Source organism: Silurus aristotelis (genome assembly GCF_946808225.1).
Source record: "Silurus aristotelis genome assembly, chromosome: 16".
Classification (NCBI taxonomy): Eukaryota; Metazoa; Chordata; class Actinopteri; order Siluriformes; family Siluridae; genus Silurus; species Silurus aristotelis.
In genome coordinates, this window is record NC_139589.1 from 18,125,229 (window position 1) to 18,147,207 (window position 21,979).

Here is a 21,979-nt window from a genome sequence, read left to right on the forward strand (position 1 = left end):
TATTAGGTTTATTAGGTTCCTTACTTAGAAAGGACATTTTAGCATTATATAATTATATATAATTATTTTCATTATATATATAATTATATACATATATATTCTAAACTTTTAATAACACTATAAAAACAGATGCAAATAAAAAATAAGATTTTGAGAACAATAATACCAAACTTTTTTTTTTTTTTAAATGGAAAAAAATTCTAATACTTTCAAAAAAAACAATGAAGGGAAAAAAAAGAAAAAATGGTCCAAGTATAGTTTATTATACAACTGTATAAGATTCAAAAGAATAAGCAAGACAGCAGAAAAAGGAATGAAATATAAATAAGTTTATGTACAGAAGGGAACGTTTAGGATGATGAAAGTAAAGGAAACAAGACGTACACAAGATGGAGAGGCGACAAAGGCTCACATTAAAATGGGGATCGAATTTACAATGTGACCCAATCAAGGAAACGGAAGGGAGGAGAAAGGAGTGGAGGCGTAAAGACACTTAGGAATGGATGAAGAGCATGAGACGTGAAAAACAAGGACATGAGTGGAAGAGGGATTTCTCTGTTCTGCATTAGTTTCTCTTCCTGCAGGTTTTTTATTCTCATTTTTACGGACAGATGCTGATTTCCAAAAGTACTGGAAAATTCTGCAGTAGTGACCCCCAACTAGAACTAGCAAGAATCTGAAAGTCAGGTGGTTCAAATGTAGATGTAGATGGTTTGTATGTAGTTTAACAAGCAAACGTTGATGACAAATATCTTAATCTTATGGGAGGTCTCGTTGCAGGAAACCAAAAACGAACAGGAAACCAATTTCAACAGATTCAACTCACATCGGCTTAACCGAAGAATTTCCTGAAGAGGCCAAAATGTTACCACTGAGAAGTTATAAAAACAGTAAAAGCTGAGGCTCATCTAGCACATAGCAAATACACACATATAGCAGTGAAGTTAGTACATAGGCACTTGCTCAGTGACCCACACCTCCAGAAAGGCAGGACTAAAGGGGCAGAGCTTGCTAACAGGGGGTAAAAAAAGGCTTGGGTGGAGTTTCTTTGCTCAGAGTGTGTATTGGCACAGTGTTTAATTCAGAGAAAGAAAGAAAGAAAGAAAAAAAACGATAAAAGAAATACTCCAGCGTTTTACAATGCGATTGCCTCGTCTGTTTTGTACGAGCGAGGTTTGTCATTTTTAACTCCAGGTTTTGGAGTCATGACCGTTTTTTTTTTTTTTTTTTTTACCTCAGTCGAGGGAAATGTCTTGCTAGTGCAGGTACATTTTTGTAAAACAAAAATGGAATCTGCCAGAGTTCCTGTACATAAGGAAATTTGGCCTAACCCTGTTTTCTTAAGCAAGAAACAAAAACATTCAGACTGATGTTTCCAAGAGGAGTCTGATCTCTCAGGGCTCACTTTTCTCATCATCAGATACAGCGCTGATTTCAAACATTCACCCAAAAACACTGATAAGTCGCTGTGTAAGAGTTGAACTAGTAATTCCATGTGTTGTTGGCTATGGAGTTTGAAGCTATTGATTTTTTATAAGAATTGGCTTTTGACCCTTCACAAAGAGGAAAAAAGAAAAAGAATTCCTGATACTAGGCATTGTGGCACAGTTCAGTTTCCCTTGATCAAGTGTTTCCACTTTTCTTTTACACCTCAGAAGCCATGTAAACAAATGAACAGTGATAAATAAACAAGAAAAAATAAAAAAATGAAAAGGTTCTTGGAAATGTTCCATTTGACTGGCTCAGTGGAGTGTTAAAAGACTGCGTCACTCGAAAGTGCTAATAATGGAATAAAGTAAGATGGGCCAGACAATAAAATGCAAACAGAACCATTCAAAAATGTGTAGCTCCACAAATTAGATTATGCTAAATCAACAATAACTGGCTTTCTTTTCTTTAAATCGGTTGCACTCCTGCACATGCGTAGAAATGATCACTTGGTGTACATGTGATAAATGTTTTAATCTTGTAAACAGCCCAAGACTGAAGGTACAATCTTTCTGGGCTAAACGTTTCTAAATTAAAAGTTTGCTCTCAGAACTGAGAAGGGCAAATATTTCCTGTACATTATCTGATCACACGTTCAAAAACCTACATCTCACTTCAATGATCACAGCAACGATTTTGTGCTATTTTTGTATTGTAAGAAAGGAAGCACCTGTTCTGAAAGCCATATGAGCCTAAACATGCTGAAAAGTATTGTACTACATAAAAATAGCGCCCAGGTGCTGTAACAGTGTCCCAAACAGTCTTATTGTGCTACTTGAGTGAGTGTGTTTGCATTAGTTTGTTTTAAAACAATCCTCCATGAGAAACTGGAATGTACCTCATCCAATACATGCTGATTTTTCTTTACTTTTAGTTTTTTCTCTTTTATTGTTTTTCGAAGGAGGATTAAATCAGCCCGGATGCTCCAGCGTAGACCTGCTCAATGCTCTGAATATTTTAAGAAAGAAAATGCAAAGGTAAAGAGGCTGTGTATTTGTGAGACAGGTCTGAGGGGTCAGGCCTCCATTACTCAGCTGCACAAAGAGAGGGAAAAAAAGGAAAAAAAGGAAAAAAATAAATAAAAAAAATCACCCCACGGTCCAGCTGTTCAACTCAAAACCAATTCAGAGTCATATAACTATGTTTATACTCATATACCTGTAAACTACATTAGGGCGGGGAAAAAAGGGTCACTAAAACTTGCATTTAAAAACAAATAAACAATAGGGGTAGTATATTTACATTGGAATAATAATAAAGAGGAACATATTACAAGACAATACACAAAATTACAAAATACTCAAGAAGGCATCTTTTTTGGGTCCTTGTCTGAACAAAAATGCCATCGCTCGTCCTCTTCTGTCCTTGTTCCCTTTTCTGTGATTGCGGCCAGTCCAGTGCTGAGCTTGCGTGTGTAACTGTGTGTGTGTGTGTGAATGTGTGTGTGAGAGAGAGGCTGAGTCGCTCACTCAGTAGGGTCCCTACTTAAAGTTTGCATAGTCGGAAAAGGCATCGATGTACTCCTGGACCACTTTGTAGCAAAATTCATACTGCTCCTGCATTGAAACAGATAGAGAAACTTCAGCCATGTGTGTGTGTTTATTAAAATATGCCACAAATAATAAAGAAAAAACAGACTGCTTTTTCTCTGGGATGTTTTTACACTTACAGTTACTGGTCATAAAAAGAACCAACATTTTTTTCCCAACTTAACAATATATACAATGTGGTATGTAGCTACCTTAATTTCCGGACTATAAAGCGCACCCATATATAAGCCCCACCCACTGAATTTTACAAATATTTTTATTTTGAACATAAATAAGCCGCACCTGTCTATAAGCCGCAGGTGTCTACACTAATGTACTTTACACAGGCTTTAACGAAAGACACATTACACACCTTTAGGAGCATAGCGGTATTTTGGGAAAAGCATGCCAGAAGCGAGCTCTTCCTTCACCCAGACTCAACGCGTTACAACGGCTTGTATCTAAACAGTAGCCGACCAAGAAAGTCATTGTTCACTGTCTTCCTCCATCTTTTCACAACTATTTCTCTCGGGAGTTTATCTTTTGGCATTGTCGTGCGTTTAAAAATCACCCGATGGAAGTGAGGTGCGTTTTTTCATTTCCGTTCGGAAATTTCATTGGTCTAATGTTATGGGGTTCAGTTTTTTGGCTTGAAGTTTGTGAAACTGGGAAAAACCCAGGAAAAATCCATAAATTAGTTGTTTAAGCGTTTAGTTGTTCAAAACGTGGAAAAAAAGTAGCGGCTTATAGTCCGAAAAATACGGTATGTTAAAACAATGTGCTTAAAGGTGGTGCTATGAGAGGACAGAACATCAAGTGTCATCCGAAAAGTTGGCCAAAGTTTGCTGACTTGTCATCAAGGTCACAAATAATATGACTACAAAAGAAAAGCTATTAAAGAGCATAAGGGTGAAACTTCAGTCAACATTTTTTTTTCTCAGTTCTAAAATGAATCAAAAAATAAAAACATCTTCAGAGTTTGAGTCACAAAAAAACAGCAGTTTTAATAATTACATGACGAAGAAATGGAAATGGATTCTTTTAGTTCGAACTTTCGAATAAATCATTGTTACCTGGACACGACATAAGAGTTTGAAAGAATTAAATAAATGTGTGTTTGTGTTCTCACCAGTGTCTGCACCATGTGTGGTCTCTGCAGTCGCAGGCTCTTTACTGTCTGAAAGACGTCTAGAATGCCCTCTGCCTTCACACGCTCTAGAACCGTGCTCAAAGCGCAAAATGTGCCCGTACGACCTGCGCCGGCGCTGAGGAACACGAGCACATATACACACGTTTTAACACTTCCTCGGATAGTTAACACAGCTTCAAATAGTCATGTACATCAAGTTATTACCTACACTTACCATATCATAAAAGTTTGACCTTTTTAAGACACATACATGTTCCATTTGTTTATATGCACAAAACTAAGTAAAGACACAAATAACACACATCTGGACAGTGAATGGAAGAAATCTCTGTAGACAAAACAGTCCAATTTAAAAATGTTTGGCTCTAACAAGAGAATTAACAAGACGGAGAACAAAAGAGTTGATGGTAGCAGACTGCCTCACACCAAAGGTCATACATGAAGGTGGAAGCATAATGGTTTGGGGATGTTTTGAAGCAGGAAAGGTTGGAGACTTATTCCAGATGTAAGGAATGCTGAATTAACATGACTACAATTTCCATACTTTAACACCATGCAATTCTAATGGAACTGTGGCTAATTGGAACCAAATTTAACAAATCTTCATACTGTTAAATTACATAGTTGTTGCATATAAACAAAAGGAATATGGATGTGTCTCTCAAAAATGATAAAACTCCAAACCATTTCCAAACTTTAGACTGGCACGGTATCCTGTAGTCAAAACCGACACTTATACAGGATAAATTGTGAGAGGAAAAATATTTCCAATCTTTTGAATGAGTCGAGTTCCACTGACGGGTGAAAGAGAGGCAGTGGACAGAATGTTTACCACATGCTGCAGTCATAACTGTTTCACTGTTCTATTTGTTGTACACAAGTTAGTGAAGCTTAATGGTAGCAGTGTTCTAACAGTTGCAGAGTGTGTGTGTGGGCGTGTGTGTGTGCCTGCATGCAGTCTAAGGCTTTTTGGTGATTGGTGGAGTAATGAGGGCAGAGCTCACCTGCAGTGCACTGTGATTGGGTGGTTTCCAGACTGCTGCTGCTGTTTCTGCACGGCAGCAATGATGTTGATCATGCCTTTACCGTCGGTAGGGATCCCCACCTCAGGCCAGCCGTGAAAGTGAAACTGACGCACAGCGCGAGATTTATTCTCCTGAACGGAAGAAGAGAAAGAGACAGAGACAGAGAGAGAGAGAGAGAGAGAGAGAGAGAGAGCGAGAGAGAGAAACACGATGGCACACAGTGTTTAACTGAATCTAAATGTTATTAGCAGCCTCATCAAGTATCTGTCTGTCTACTGTTACAAAATAGCATCTACCCCAGTGTCTCCTGAACACGTCACTATGCAAGTACAATTATTCATACAAGCATTGCATGATTAAATAATAAAAAGTGTCAATTTTAAAAAACAATTATTAGTCAGTCCCAGTGGGCAAAATCGAATATTTCAGAGAATAGCTAATAGCTCTAGTGAAAATGCTTTTGTTTCTTTTTCTCCAGTGTAATAACTGTAAACGATTACCAGCAATGACTTGTGAAAATAACTTTAGTGTTGTGCCTATCGCTGGTTTGCTTTAATGATTCGTGTTGGTATGGAAATGGCATCCAAAGGTTTCTGTAAAACTTGAAAATTCACATTAAATCCCGAGCTCATCAGAACGTTACTGTAGTGTTCAAACTTTCGCCCTAGCACGTTACGAGAAGATGGTAGATTCAATTCAATTCGGCATGCCACCCTACTCGCATTTCCTGTGTGGTTAGTGCGGTGACACAATAATCATATTTCTCATAGCAGTCGTTTAATGACTGAGTAACATAAAACAACACTTTTCTTTTGCAAGTAAAGCAATAATATTAGGACACCTGAATCCCAGCCATGTTACCAAACTGTTACCACAAAGCTGAAGGCACAAGATTGTATAGGATGTCCTTGGATGTGATATTGTTCAATTTCCCCTTCACTTCAACTAGAAGACCCAAACCTGTTCCAGCATGACAGTGCCCCTGTGCACAAAGTGAGGTCCATGAAGATATGATTTGTGTGGTTCGGAACTGAAAGTCTTTAGTGACCTTCTATAGAGCTCTGACCTTAACCCTACTGAAAACCTTTGAGATTAATTGGAACGCTGACTGCTCTCCTGACCCTAAATCACTAACACGCTTGTGGTTGAATGAGCAAAAATAAAAAAAATCAACAAACATTGATTGTAATAAATAAAAAATAACACTAAAATAAACAAATATTTCTATGTGAATGTTAAACACAACGTTTATATCATGTATGTGACATTCAGCTGAAAGGAAAAAGATATCACAGCGAGCTAAGCTGCTGTCCAAATTTACAATACAGATAAAATAGTACAATACTTTCCATGGTGCATGATACTCTTTTCACAAAACACAATGCAAACAATGATAAATTAGTGTTGGTAATGCTCCAAAAGACAGGATGCAATGGTTTAACAGTAACAGCTGTACCACTGCAGAATGTGTGCATGTAGACACTCACTCTCGTGTTGGTGACAAGCAAATCTCTGACAGTGTAGCTTTCACATTCCTCCTCTCTCTTCAGCTCAATGGACATATCACCACATGTCATCACTCCATCAAGAGGCCAGTACTGACCACACTTCTCCTACAGAGAGAGAGACGTAGCGAGACACAGAAATTAAACAACACAGAGTTAATTTCTTTACACCAGCATCTCTTTATATTCTTTTTTTTTTACCTGCCTATTAGTTAGTCTGCACATAAACAACCCATTTCTACATCCCCCTCCCCCTTCTCTACCTGTCCTCTCTCCTCCAGTTCAGTAAGCATCACAATAGAGCAGCTCCTCCACTCCCAGATCATTCTCCAGAAGTCCTCAATGGTGTGCTGCAATGGGCCCTGACTGGCCATGTAGGAGTCCTTCTGCCTGTATCCCTACAAACACAAACACACAAAAATATTATAGTCAGAAAACAATGTGCAATACAAAACAAACCATTAGTGATATTTGATGAAACAATAACATTATTCTGCTTTTTAGATGGCAAAAGGGCTACTGCAAAAAGATTAAACACAAAACCTACTGTTCCACAAAAATAGTATAGTTTTTTTTACAAATTTAAAATACATTCATATTAATTTTGACTTTTTCTATGTCTTGTTTTATACATGTTAAATTCAAGATCCTTCAAGACATATATACGCACTAGGGCTGCAACAACTAATCGATAAAATCCATAATAAAACTCGTACTCAACGAACGCCGTTACCGAGTAGTCGGGCCGCAAGTTAAGGGTTAGCGTTACACAGCCCCCGAAAAAGGCGAAGAGTACAGGGTTAACCTGCTGCAGGAAAAAGTGTGTGTCCCGAGTCATTCTAAGCATGGAAACATTTTATATTAAACGCAACAAATAAAACTGTACCTGGACGGTATGCAAAGCTGAGCTTGTGTGGCATGGAAGTACCACAGTGATGAGCGAGCGAGCAAAAAGAAAACACACGGGTGTCATGGATGAAGGCGAAACATCAGCACGGTACAACCGAAATAATCGCTGGTTGCAGCCCAGATATAATTACAAAACCTGACCTTACAATGTAAAACTATTACAATCCAAATATGGTGTTAATAACAAAAACAAACAAAAAACTTATTTTAATAAAACTTATTAAAGAATTAATGATGATTATTATTTTCATTACTTGTACTGTTATGATGATTATTATTCTTGGTAACACAATAGGAATAGCCTACAGTTATTCAATTTACAGCATACATTCAGATTCTGTTGATGTTAAAACTCAAAATGAATGCGTGTCTGATAAACACTGATAAACCCATATGCATGGTTTTTATTGTGGGATTGTCACCAAGCACACAATGGCAGAGAACATTCAGACAGCAGAAACAAAAGACAAATCAATTCTTTTTTCCAAACCACAAATGCTTTCATATTCCTATTCTGCCACTGTCGAAACAGTTGGTGAAATTGCTTTAGCATTGAAAGCTGCTCTTGGTGTCACAAGAGGAAGGCACTCACATCGATGAAGGAGGCATTGACGTAGTCTGTGCTTTCCTCACCACGCTTTACAGGAATGATCACTCGGTTAAACTCGTCTGAAAGAGCGGAAAAAAGTGAGAAAATGAGGGGCAGAGAATAACTTTATACGTTCATCGGGCATTGTTTTTTTTTTATCTTTTGTATACACAGCTTACATGGAATGATCTGCAGCACACGGTTCTTCTTCATGTTGGCTGGAAGGTTCCCTGTTCTCATTTTATCATTCTGGATCTTTATAGAAGTGAGTTTCTACAGATATTTAGACAGGTACAGAAATAGAGAAGCACATAAATTGATATATTTTAATTTCTTTTCGGCTTCTCCCGTTAGGGGTCGCCACAGCGGATCCTCCGCACGTTTGATTTGGCACATGTTTTACGCTGGATGCCCTTCCTAACGCAACCCTCCCCAATTTATCCGAGCTTGGGACCGGCACTAAGAGTGGCTGGGGATGGTTCCCTGACCGGGAATCGAACCCGGGTCGCAGCGGTGGGAGCGCTGCATCTTTATTAGACCATTAGACCACCAGGGGACCTTTGATATATATATTTTAATTATTCATTAATAAATCATCAATAATTAAAATCATTTCATATAAAAATAATAAATCTTCTGCTTGACCTGAACTCATGGAGCAGAACTCATGTGATGTTTACAGAAGAAACCAAAATTCTGGAACTCACCTTGAACTCCTCCTCCAGCCCACTACAACCTGCTCCAGGAAAAGGATTATACAGTTTGTTCAGATGAGTCTCTAGAGAGGTGACCTCCAGCTCTGTGTCTCCATACAGGTAGTGCTCTAACAGAGCCTGGAAAATAAATACATACTGCATCTGTGGAGAAAAAAAAGGCACAAAAGAAAAAATGATTAAATCGGCACAGATTGCTGCTGGTACTATTGGCTATCGGCAAATATACGTAGCGATAGTTTTTCCTGCTTCCGGTCCGCTCTCACCGCGAGAGCGGCTTCTAGAGGCCAATCACTGACGACATATGCGGTTTCGTTTTTACAAAAAAAACTGGCATGCTGCATGGAGAGCACTAAATTATTGTAATTATTTATAATTTATTAATTATATGACTATATTTATTTATAAATATATATTCCTTTTATTTGGCACATTTTCAGAGATTAAATGCTGTTTTTTTTTATGTTCGTAAAAAAGTTCACTACCATGTAACATGAAGTGCTATGTTTGTTTGTTTCTAATCGGATGATTAATCAGCTATCAGCAAGTACAATCCAACCAAGCTATCGGAAAAAAACCCGCATTATCAGTTGACCTCTAAATAAGAGTGTTGACACCCTTTATTTTCTTGCAGGATAAAAACCTAGATCCAAAATATTCCTGATACATTTGCAATTTTTTTGAAGCAGAATTACTTACAGCAAACACAAGCTTCTCATTAGAATGACAGGATTGTGAGAACTGCATGATTTCAGTTTGTACACTATAAGACAGTCATTGAACTAAATTATAAAAAAAGAAAAAAAAAGTAGGAGTTATTATTTGGGACAGATCTTTGACTGAAGCATTCTAGATAATTTGTCCAGGAATTTATATAGAATAGTGTAGGTTTATGAGAGTAAAAGCTACTAAGTTAGCAAGATAGGTTATACTCAAAGTATGAGGTTTAGGTACTAGTACACTCAAGGCACAGGCAGGGGATGAGTCACATGACATTAAATCAAATGTCTCTTTTCTAAGCCATCTTTACTTATGCCACCTCGACCTCCAAATGTATATCAGATCTTTAGGGAACTTGTGTTCGAATGTTCAGCTGCTCTGGGTTAATAAAATGTGACTAAAGCCAGACAGCGCAAGCTTTACACAGTTACAGTATGGAATCACAAAGAACTGAACTAACATCGGTTTGGACCATTTGGCACCGCTGGGCTCGTATTCTCGTGACAAAGCCGAACACATCCACCTTCCTCTCGGCACCCATCATGTCCAACATCGCATCGATTACAATGAAGGTACCAGTCCTCCCAACACCCGCACTAAGAGATAGAGAGAGAGAGAGAGAGAGAGAGAGAGAGAGAAAGAGAAAGAAAGGAAGCGACACAATATAAGAGAAATATAATAAAATACAAAATAATAAATCAGTATTAATAGTAACATGACAGCAAATTCAATCACAAACTATGGAAATAAATCTATGAATGCTTTATTATAATTTATTTCACATATGTATTTATTGAACATTAAGAGTGTTTGACTTGCTAGTATTCAGGCATTGAAAGGGGTAAAGTAACAATCCTTCAATAGTCCTAAATAAATTCAATCTACTTCAAAAGGAACTGTTTCTAAAGCACTATATCCTCTGCAGTCTGTTGAAAAGATGTGTTTACACACAGGTTACAAGTAATACAAACTAAAATGATATATGTGTTTGGCATATAGCAACCTTTTGGTGTTTGTAAGCTTTTAGACATAGTCAAATGTCCATCCTACACAAAGGGCAATTATTTAATTATTTTTTTTTTACGTACAACTGTGTTTACATACAAACATATTCCATTTGAATAGGTACTTCGATTAAATACCAAAAATTAATAAATAATAAAAAAAGATTTACATTGCTGTTAAAAGGTTAATGTTTAATTAAGGATTACCAGCCTTGTTGGTTCAAATTAATGGACTAAAAAGTAATACAATTTAATATTACATTTCTAATATTACAGATGTAAATCTGAATTTACTATAGCTTCATTCATTTTACAGCTGCTAATGTTTCTCTTATGAAGACTTTTCATTACAGCACTGTATAAAAAAGTCTGTTCTGTGAAGGAATATGTTGATGAAATAAGATAATAAGATGAAAAAGCACCTGCAGTGCACCACTATAGGCCCAGCGTACTGCGGGTTGCACGCTTTAACCTTTTTAAGGAATTTGAGCATGCCGATAGGTGTAAAAGGCACGCCAAAATCTGGCCAGCTGGTGAAATGGAACTGAGTCACCAGCCTCTGGGGCTTCTTCCCTGATACATCCCCAACCTACGAACGCAGAAACAAGACAGGACAAAGTTTTCAGGTTAACAAAGTATATTGGTCAATCAATTTACTTAAACAGCAGAATGATAGCACTTTTATTTTTTGGTTTCTTAAATCATAGCGTTTTGGAACCGGAATAGACTGAGGGCATTCATTGTATAATACCTGCTGAATGCAGAACTTGCGTACGGTGTAATCCACCAGCACGGTCATATCCTCAACAGACACACGGATGTTCCCGTACGTCCAGCAGCCTTGATCCGGCCAGTACTGAGCACACTTACACTGAAACACACCAGCCACATGTTCATCACTACAGGCATTAACATAATAAAAATACTGTAAAAAAAATACTCATAATTAATCTTTCTAATAGAGCCTAAATACAAACTCTAAATAAAAACAGTTTATGACCTGAAACATTTCTAAACAGATCTAACTTCAGTAACCTACATCAGTGGTCCCCAACCTTTTTTGCACCACGAACAAGATTAATGTCAGACAATATTTTCACGGACCGGCCTTTAGGGTGTGGCGGATAAATACAACAAAATAAAATGATATTTTCTAAATATAATAATAAACGTGACTCCATTGTGTTGTTTTTTGATCATTTTGCTCGCTTGGGGGTTTCAATTTAGCGGTAATGTATTGTGTTAGCGGCCGGAGCAGCACCTTTAACATGGTAGCAGATGGAGGTAAGACATGAATCAAGAGTGAGTCATAGACGTGGCAGAGAAAATCCAGTAATTTTCCAAAGTAAAACATCATTCAGAATCTAGATAATAAATAACACGGAAATAATGTAAGTTATGTATACTTTCTGTGTGGCCCGGTACCAGTTGACCCACGGACCAGTGCCGGTCCGTGGCCCGTGGGTTGGGGACCACTGACCTACATCACAAATTATTTATACCATAAAATACTGTCTTAAAAGTTCTTTTTTTTTTATTAAACAGTTTATTTAAGCAGTTGGTTCAGTGGTTTAAACACACTGTTAGTTTGTCAACACTAAATATTCCTTTGACAAATTTGCATTTCTATCAAGATGTATGAAGAATGACACTGCACTCATATGCAAATTTGATTTGACTACATACACTATATTACCAAAAGTATTCGCTCGTCTGCCTTCACATGCAAATGAACTTGAGTAACATCCAATTCTAAATCTATTGGGTTTAATATGATGTTGGCTCTTTGCAGCTATAACAGCTTCAACTCTTCTGGGAAGGCTTTCCACAATGTTTAAGAGTGTGTTCATGGGAATTCTTCTTCCAGAAGCAGCTGCTCGTCCATGGAAACAAATTCTATGAAGCTCTCTACGCACTGTTTTTGTGCTAATCTGAAGACCACATGAAGTTTGGAGGTCTGTAGGCAGGAAGTCGCTGCAGAAACCTCTGTGCACTACGTGTCTCAGCATCCGCTGACCCGCTTTGTGGCTGAGTTGCTGCCGTTCCCAATCGCTTCTACTTTGTTATAAAACCACTAACAATTGACTGTGGAGTTTTTATGTTTTTGCATTGTCTTACAATACAAATGCCTTTTAGAGGTTATCAGTTAGGCCATGGACACCCACTTACATCTCAATTAGTCACTTATCCCCAAACTGGTCAGATCAAAGGGTCTACCACTAATAAGTGTTTTTTTCACTCTGCATTAGGGAAACAAGATCATACAAATATGCATGGTTTTAAAATTATTTCCCTGTGGGATCAATAAAGACCACAACTGTACCTCCTTCCGCTCTTTCAGGTTGGTCACCATGACAATAGTGGCAGTGTTCTGCTCCCAGATCATTCTCCAGAAGTCATTCACCGTCTCCTCTTTTGGCCCTGAGACATACGTGCACACAATCTTTTATTTATGGACTACACCTCAGAGCTCAAACAGACTTTAATAAAGGTATAATAATATATATATTATATTTTTCAATATATTTCCTCAATTCTTTTTATTTACCTTGGGCAGCTATAAACTTGTTCTTCTCCTGATAACCCTGTTCAGAAAAAAATATTTTATAAATTTTCCTTTTTTTTTTATTACAGACAGAGTATGTAAACATTATGCTATGACTCACATTAATGTAAGAGGCATTGATGAAATCTGAGTCTGGGACGCCCTCTAGAGGGGAGAGATGTACCCTGGAGTGATCGTCTGAGAGTGAAAGAATAAAGATACAGGGGAGAGGGACATGAGAGAGGGAGAGAGAGGAACATGAGCGGGGGGGGGGGGGGGGGGAGGGGGGGGAGAGAGAGAGAGAGAGAGAGAGAGTCTATATTAGTCTCAAGAGTGGAAATAACAGCAACTACGGCACTGTTTGTATTGAAAAACTGTGCTTTATGTGCAATTTTTCAGTACAATTAACAACTTTCCCTGCACGCAGATAAGAACAGAAACCTTGGATAAATCTCACAATAGTCAATTAAAGTCAATCTAACAGTTATTAGCAGTCAATATGTTTATATGAAACATTTCTGTAAAAACACCTAGGTAAATTATTTTTTTATGTTTATTCCAGGTTTAAACAAAAATCAAACAACATTTGTTAAAAACTTTCACTTGTCACCAAAAGAGCTGTACTGTTGTAGTGTAAGATTTTGGAATGTATATTATATAAATACATATACATATACATGTTTTGAAGGTTTGTTGCCTTAATTACGCATCTTCCTATAAACTTATATTTCATAGGCATTTAGAATAAAAAGTTCTAAAAAAAAACAAAAAAAAAAAACATAAAAAACAGTTCTTTCTGAGGTGATATCAAATATGCTACTCAAGTGCACTGCAAAAGTGATTATACACTGAAAACAATAAGGTTGAAGCAAAACTAAAGTGTTTAGTATGTATTATTAATTGTAAAACGTTTTAAAACCATGAACTGAACAGAAAGAGAGCTGCATTGTGAGAGTATTTACAGAATAAGAAGCACACATAAGGAACTTCTCTTGTATGATTGTGTACACGTATATCATCCAGACTCACAGGGCAGAATGTTGACGTATCGGTTCTTCTCCTTGTTCTCTTCTTTGGAGGCGGCATCGCATGAGGCCTGGATGGGGCAAACTGGCAGAGCCTGCAGAGAAGACGCACAGAAAGCCCATCAATCAGACGCCATGGGTGGACAAGGACCATGTACTAAGAAGCAATTTATTTTTTATCACATTGTTATACACTTAAGTAATTAGTATAAAATAATAAAAAAAAAATTTTTTTTTATATTATAGTACATGCACTTGCTTATGAGACCAAAAGTCACACAAATGGCACTGACCTGTGGGTTTTATACTAGGAAATAGAAAGACATTTATTTATAATAAAAAGTTGCCATTCTTATATAGTCAATGAAGTGATTAAAGCTGACTAACTCAATAACGATTACATGCTGAAACAAGGGTGTGTTGCAGTGAATCAGAAGTAACTGATCAGAAGTGACTGATTCACACTTATAATTGCTGACAGTTAAGAAAACAAATCGAAAGCCAACTGTTTAACAAACATCTGCTAAACTCTGCTAAAGCGTCCAGAAATGTTTTCACAGTTTCCAGATGAATAAAGCAACATCAAATGATTCATCTAATTCATGAGTCCCATGCCGTCTCACTGCACCATGAGCGAGTGATGTGTGTGGTGTGTTTACGTTGAATTCCTCCCGAAAGAGTTTATTGTCATCGGCCATGCGACGGTTCATCTCCTCCTCGAGTTTGTCTACTGGAAGGGGTGGGTACTTCCTGTTAGTGCTGGGCGACCGGGCTAACAGTGGCACGCTCTGAAGCTCTGTCAGGTCCGGGATGAAAAAAGAGAAGGGAAGTGCAGGAAAAAGAAAAAGAAGATCAGAATGTTTCTCTGGACTAATAAATCATCCATTGACAACAATGTGTGTAAATACATCGCATTAATTATTATATCAAAATACAGCAGGCATAAAAATAAATAAATAAATAAACTTTTTGCAATTCTTGCAATCACAGCTAACACATTGGCCAGTAGTGGGCACTACAGCCCAGTTTTAAAAAAGGTGGTCACATTAGGCAAGTCAGGCACAAGCATTAACACCTAAAAGGCAATCAAGCCTGGACAATCCACCAACAGGCATGTTTCTGGAAGTTAGGAGGAAACCAGAGATTTCAAATAAATCCAGAGTAAAACATTCAAAATACCACAGGGCAGTAACCAGAACGCACAATTAAACCAGGAACATGTAGTTGTGAGTGTCTGTTGTCGTCGCCCCCCCCCCCCCCCCTTTTTTCCCTTAAAAGTAACAGTTTACAGGTGCAAAGATTATATACCAGGAACATCAGATGACCCACAGCATGTAACAAATGCACCCTGCAGTAATTTGCTATTTGGGGCACAACGGTAATTTGTAAGCAGAGGTAGTGGGAGATGAGCAGGGAAATGGTGCAATTTATTGCTAAATTCTTACATTACTACTGCAGGTCAGGATAGTGAAAAGATTAAGATGTAAAGTCTTCACTACAACGAGGTTAAATACGAGGTGGTATCGAAATGTTTCGAGACTAGTTTTGTAACATGCCGACAGATGGCAGCACAAGGCTGCAAGCACAGTCGCAGGGAGCACGGACCTTTATAAGTCAGTGTGCAAAAAGGCATCATTCTGTGCTGTGTGACTGGTGCTATTCAGACCACGAGTTACTATGTCGGCGATTTCTTCATGGACAGTAAGTAAAAACAAAGAAAACGTGTACCTGGGCAAATCTGCCATTGAGACGTTTGACAATCATTCGGCAAGTTTACAACGATGCTGCAATGAGCTGTTCTAGGTGTTTTGAGCGGCATGCGTGCTTTAAAAGCGGAAGAACAACACTGAAAGATGACGAGAGATCAGGAAAACCTTCAACAAGCCAAACCCCTGAAAATGTTGAAACCATTCGGACTTGGGCATGACGATCGTTGGAGAACAATCCATAAGATTCCTGCTATTGTTGGTGTGTAATATGGAACAGTCCAGGCAATTCTCACGTGTGGTCTGAACATGCAGTGTTGATGCCAAATACGCCCCCAGGCTGCTGACACAGGAACACTGCGTCAAAATGTCCGCCAAGAACAAGCGTGCCGTGGATGACAAGGCCTTCAAGTCGAGGATCATTACCTGAGTGTACAAATACGACCCTGAGACGAAGCAACAGGCTTCACGTGGAAGAGCCCATTATCTCCCCGACCGAAAAAAGGTGCAGCAGGTCCGACGCTAAACCAAGTGCATGCTCATCATCTTTTTCTACACTCGCTCCATTGTGCATTAAGAATGTCCTGATGGAGGACATTCGCCGAAAGTGCCAAAGCTAGAACAGAGCAAGTCTCAAAATCCATCACTTCTAAGAATCCAGACATCTCTCTCTCTCTCTCTCTCTCTCACACACACACACACACACACCTGTGTCATCAGTCCTGCCATTGGTCAGCCTGAAGGAATTCGAATGGCTTCCTGACTGCTTGTACTTCTTAAACCTGTCACAACACAGAGATACAAACAGAAAAAAATAAATAAAATGTTTTATCATGAATGAGCTCTAGCTCATGTGCAAAAGGAAGAAAATAAAAGATTGCAGGAGACGATGATGCAGGTAATCATCTCTAATGAAGGAAAGGTTGTCGAGAGTTTAACCATGAGGAATGCAAGATCCTTATCTCTCAACTGTGCAGCTCTATAAATATTATTTTGGCTGAAAAGCAATTTGTGTTATTTGTAAGTGTCGGACACCTGACCTGAGCATGTAGAGTACGATGATGATGAAGATGATGACCAGCAGAGACGATAAAGCCACAGTCACGGCGATGATTGCCGTGTCTTTGTTTGAGAAAGGTCGAGTTTCGTACGCAGGTCCAACAGGTGGTGCAGGGAAGAAAAGCAAATAAGAAACCCATGAGTCAATTGGACTGTTTATGAGTATGCAATATGTACTACATGAAACTAGAACTTGCATATACAGTATAATTCTATAGAGTATATAAAATGTTGGGTTTTTGTATTTGCTGATATGCATATCATCAAAGAGTGGATCATACAGTGAGGAAAATAAGTATTTGAACACCCTGCTATTTTGCAAGTTCTCCCACTTAGAAATCATGGAGGGGTCTGAAATTGTCATCGTAGGTGCATGTCCCCTGTGAGAGACATAATCTAAAAAAAGAAAATCCAGAAATCACAATATATGATTTTTAAACTATTTATTTGTATGATGCAGCTGCAAATAAGTATTTGAACACCTGTCTATCAGCTAGAATTCTGACCCTCAAAGACCTGTTAGTCTGCCTTTAAAATGTCCACCTCCACTACATTTATTATCCTAAATTAGATGCACCTGTTTGAGGTCGTTAGCTGCATAAAGACACCTGTCCACACCATACGATCAGTAAGAATCCAACTACTAACATGGCCAAGACCAAAGAGCTGTCCAAAGACACTAGAGACAAAATTGTACACCTCCACAAGGCTGGAAAGGGCTACAGGGAAATTGCCAAGCAGCTTGGTGAAAAAAGGTCCACTGTTGGAGCAATCATTAGAAAATGGAAGAAGCTAAACATGACTGTCAATCTCCCTCGGACTGGGGCTCCATGCAAGATCTCACCTCGTGGGGTCTCAATGATCCTAAGGAAGGTGAGAAATCAGCCCAGAACTACACGGGAGGAGCTGGTCAATGACCTGAAAAGAGCTGGGACCACCGTTTCCAAGGTTACTGTTGGTATTACACTAAGACGTCATGGTTTGAAATCATGCATGGCACGGAAGGTTCCCCTGCTTAAACCAGCACATGTCCAGGCACGTCTTAAGTTTGCCAATGACCATTTGGATGATCCAGAGGAGTCATGGGAGAAAGTCATGTGGTCAAATGAGACCAAAATTGAACTTTTGGGTCATAATTCCACTAAACGTGTTTGGAGGAAGAAGAATGATGAGTACCATCCCAAGAACACCATCCCTACTGTGAAGCATGGGGGTGGTAGCATCATGCTTTGGAGGTGTTTTTCTGCACATGGGACAGGGCGACTGCACTGTATTAAGGAGAGGATGACCGGGGCCATGTATTGCGAGATTTTGGGGAACAACCTCCTTCCCTGAGTTAGAGCATTGAAGATGGGTCGAGGCTGGGTCTTCCAACATGACAATGACCCGAAGCACACAGCCAGGATAACCAAGGAGTGGCTCTGTAAGAAGCATATCAAAAAATCCCTCCTGCAGTGTGTGCAAACCTGGTGAAAAACTACAGGAAATGTTTGACCTATGTAATTGCAAACAAAGATTTTTTTTTTTTAGATTATGTCTCTCACAGTGGACATGCACCTATGATGACAATTTCAGACCCCTCCATGATTTCTAAGTGGGAGAACTTGCAAAATAGCAGGGTGTTCAAATACTTATTTTCCTCACTGTAAATGCTGGTTAAAGAGCATCCACTATATGCATCTGTCGATTCAAATGAATCTTATCTAATCAAATCAAAAGATGGCATCAGATTTTAATCCCAAAAAATATCAAAACCATTTATACACACATTTTCCCACCATTTTCCTTTTTTTTTTTTTTAGATTACACATAATTGGTTTAAGCACAGTTCCACTACCAACTTTATATATTTTTTTTTCAATGAAAGTCTATGCATTAAAGTATATATAATACATTTAAGTTTTAATAAAGCGTTTACCTTCACCACCTCCACCTCCACCTGTGTGGGGGGGAAAGAGCTCATATTTATATCTCAATTACAAACAATCAAAAACATTTGTTTAAAATAAATATTTAAATAAGTGTGGCTGGGGTGATATGTAGGCTCTAAACTCGTCTATACTGCTTCTCGATGTATATTAACAATGAATAACTAACAATTATACTATCACACATGGTCAAGAACCCAAACAGTCAACACACTTACCTGGAGGACTGCTGATGTATGGTGTGGTGATTTCAGGTGGTTCTGTCATGCCAGATGTAACATTATTATAATTGTCAATAGGGTCAAGATCAGGATCGGGTTGAATGGGATGGGTCAAATTAGAACCCTCAGTTGTGGAAGGAGGGGGCAGGGTTGTGGGATGAGGAGAGGTGATTTTCTTCTCCGTCTCTCCTCCTATAACGGTGGTTGTCCCTGGGGGTGGAGCATCAGTGTGATTAGTGTTACTGGAGCCTGGAGGCACAGCTGAAGCAGGAGCGGAAGGAGTCATGGGAACCCCTGGAGCTTGTGTTGCTACTGTTACTTTCGAGGTGGCATTATTTGCAGAATGCTCGTTGGACGTGGTTGTGGGGTCGTGGTCATCAGTAAGGGGGACTGCTGTGAGAGGAGTAGTTGTGGGTTTGGGTGTGACTGTGATCGAACTCTGATCTGAGAGAGCGAGAGATGAAAAGCGGTGAGAGTCGTCCTCGAAATGAAATGAAAAGAATGTGTTGCTTCTACCATTATAATAATATAATGCTACTAGAGGTTTTGTGGTTTAAATGAATACAAATTATAGTTTAGACATGGAATGTTAAAATCCTAAATGTATATATATATATGTTAACCACCTCATATTTCCTTTTAACAACTATAAACTTTGGGATATATCATATTCAGATGATCTTTCTGCATGTTTGATTAAACTACACTGAAGTCTAGTGTCCCAATAATAAAGACATTTGATGTGGTTTGTCTGCAACAAACCTGAGCATCACAAAAAGGATAGATTTATTACCACACTACGTCAAGAAGTCAGAAACTGTGGCTGGTGATGAATTCAGAACTGTGGAAGTCACACATTAATAGTACAAATGCTGATCATTTGCATTAGTTTACCATTTTTGAACCTTTGTGCTAAACACTGCTATCTTTTGATTAACAGTCTTAAAATGTTCCTTCCTGCTGGCTGCAGTATCTTTAAGTCTGGGATCAGATTTGCCTTTTGCACTGGTGTGCATACAAACTTTTGTGCGCTGGTTTCCGATTTGAAGACTGAGACACAGGTAAGCATTTTTCGGGCAAGCTAATCTGATCTCTTAATGTTCGTAAACAGTTAATGGCGTATTAGTCATTCAGATAAAGCAATACATAAGCAGAGGTTTTAAAGAGATTTGTCTTTGGTGTATAAATGAATGTATTTATTGCAGGAAAATTAATCACCAGCCAGCGTTTGCACAGAAAACCCACCTGTGTGATTGCTTTACCAGTGGAATTTTAATGGTGTCCATGCCAATAGTTCAACACTAGTGTGCTTATATAGTGTGAATAATTTAACCATACTAAAGCATGTATATCATAATATTATTATATGTTAATAATCAAAAGGCTGCAAATATTAGTTCAATAGTATAAAAACAGATCTTACTTTGGAGGTTGGGTGTTTCCTGGGCCAATCCAAAGGCCAAGGCAAACAACAGGAGCAGGGGACACAACCCCATACTGCCCTGAGAGAGAGAAAAAAAAAGGTGGGGGGGAGAGAGGGGGAGAGAGAGAGAGAGAGAGAGAGAGAGAGAGAGAGAGAGAGAGATCTTTGTCAATTCCATTTCCCTATATCCAAATTCATGTTAAAGCTAAGCATCCAATCATCAGCCTTTTTCCTCATCTTGACACTGATAATTAATCCCTTATCATAAACTAATACACTCAGATGCACATTAAACTTAATCTAAATATCAAAAGTTGTCCATATATTAACGATTATCATGAATCCTGTTGTAACGGAAACAGGAAAAGGGTGTCTGGGTAGATCCACTAAACAATAACCAATAAAAAGGATGCCCTCATCATCACCTAATATATTATACTACTTGGCTATAAACTACCAGGCTCCGAATAGTACCAACATTACTAGAGCACTGGTTTAGTCTGGATATAATAAAGAATGGAATTAGGCGGCTCTTATTGGTTTAAAGAAAATCAGCTCCAAAACACGAGGTTTAAAACCCACAGCACTTTGCAACACTATGAATGGTGCAATTGCTTTTGCCTTAACCACTGTGGTAACCGCTACCATAAGCTAGGCTGAGCTAGCTGTGCCCAAAACATATCTAATACAGCTTAGCTTAACACGGTTAGCCGCAGAGCAAGATCTCCTGGTTGAGCTGCTTTAGCCAGAGTACAACAGATTCAGACAAGAAACAAGAGCTCATTAGGTAACTATTATTAAGATTTACTGTGTGTTCTAGTTAGAAAGCAGACTATGGCATGTGTTTAGAACAGCAACTGCGAAAGGATAAAATGTCTATATAGCAAAGTCGCAGTTCTTTATAATTAAAAGAACACCATAAAATTGGTTCTATACTGCAATGAGAAGTACCAGAAAACCAAAGAAGACGTGATCCTGGGTGTTATTGGGAAAGAGATCATTTATAACTTCAATTATCTAAAATGCATGATCACATACAGTTTTTCTTCCCTTGTCATTTACAAAGCTTTCTGTATCAGAATCAGACCTATAAGGGCCACAAAGGATTTTTAAAGTTTGACAGACTGTTAGTAGCAGATGGCTGGGATGAACTAATAAACATTACATGTGAAACCCATTAACTAAAAAGTATGGCAACCGTTTATTTAATTACAGTGGGAACGATGGTGTTGGTCATCCTTTTTTTACCAATGCATCGAAGATTGGTGTCGGTTTAGTTGGGGCAAATCTCAGGACAAATCTCAGGAGATTGTCAGTTAACTGGAATCTGTGGAGTGCTTTGTTGATGTTCACTGCTGAACAGCTGCTCACACTCGTTAATTTGTCTGAAACTGGGAATGGTGCTTGGATCTTGAATAGTTGTCGGGAAAAAAAAAGAAA

General features: G+C 38.5%; 1 protein-coding gene across 4 annotated transcripts in view; it reads right to left on the minus strand.

The window, feature by feature from the left end:
* Positions 1–1,335: 1,335 nt before the first annotated feature.
* Positions 1,336–21,979, minus strand: part of ptpra (protein tyrosine phosphatase receptor type A) — a 42,348-nt gene continuing 21,704 nt past the window's right edge. For 2 of the 4 annotated variants that reach the window (XM_083563895.1, XM_083563893.1), the window contains 21 exons: positions 20,540–20,618; positions 19,114–19,560; positions 18,886–18,906; positions 16,949–17,030; positions 16,617–16,690; positions 14,862–14,998; positions 14,207–14,297; positions 13,299–13,375; positions 13,181–13,217; positions 12,956–13,053; positions 11,384–11,503; positions 11,055–11,221; positions 10,089–10,224; positions 8,903–9,052; positions 8,375–8,468; positions 8,199–8,275; positions 6,961–7,095; positions 6,680–6,805; positions 5,172–5,323; positions 4,147–4,282; positions 1,336–3,044 (listed from right to left, as the gene is read on the minus strand). In XM_083563895.1, coding sequence (XP_083420021.1) covers positions 2,970–3,044; positions 4,147–4,282; positions 5,172–5,323; positions 6,680–6,805; positions 6,961–7,095; positions 8,199–8,275; positions 8,375–8,468; positions 8,903–9,052; positions 10,089–10,224; positions 11,055–11,221; positions 11,384–11,503; positions 12,956–13,053; positions 13,181–13,217; positions 13,299–13,375; positions 14,207–14,297; positions 14,862–14,998; positions 16,617–16,690; positions 16,949–17,030; positions 18,886–18,906; positions 19,114–19,560; positions 20,540–20,612 — 2,505 coding nt within the window. In that variant the 5' untranslated portion in view covers positions 20,613–20,618 and the 3' untranslated portion in view covers positions 1,336–2,969. Of the gene's footprint in view, positions 3,045–4,146; positions 4,283–5,171; positions 5,324–6,679; positions 6,806–6,960; positions 7,096–8,198; positions 8,276–8,374; positions 8,469–8,902; positions 9,053–10,088; positions 10,225–11,054; positions 11,222–11,383; positions 11,504–12,955; positions 13,054–13,180; positions 13,218–13,298; positions 13,376–14,206; positions 14,298–14,861; positions 14,999–16,616; positions 16,691–16,948; positions 17,031–18,885; positions 18,907–19,098; positions 19,561–20,539; positions 20,619–21,979 lie in introns of all 4 variants that reach the window. The other 2 variants (XM_083563894.1, XM_083563896.1) reach the window with 1 other exon arrangement.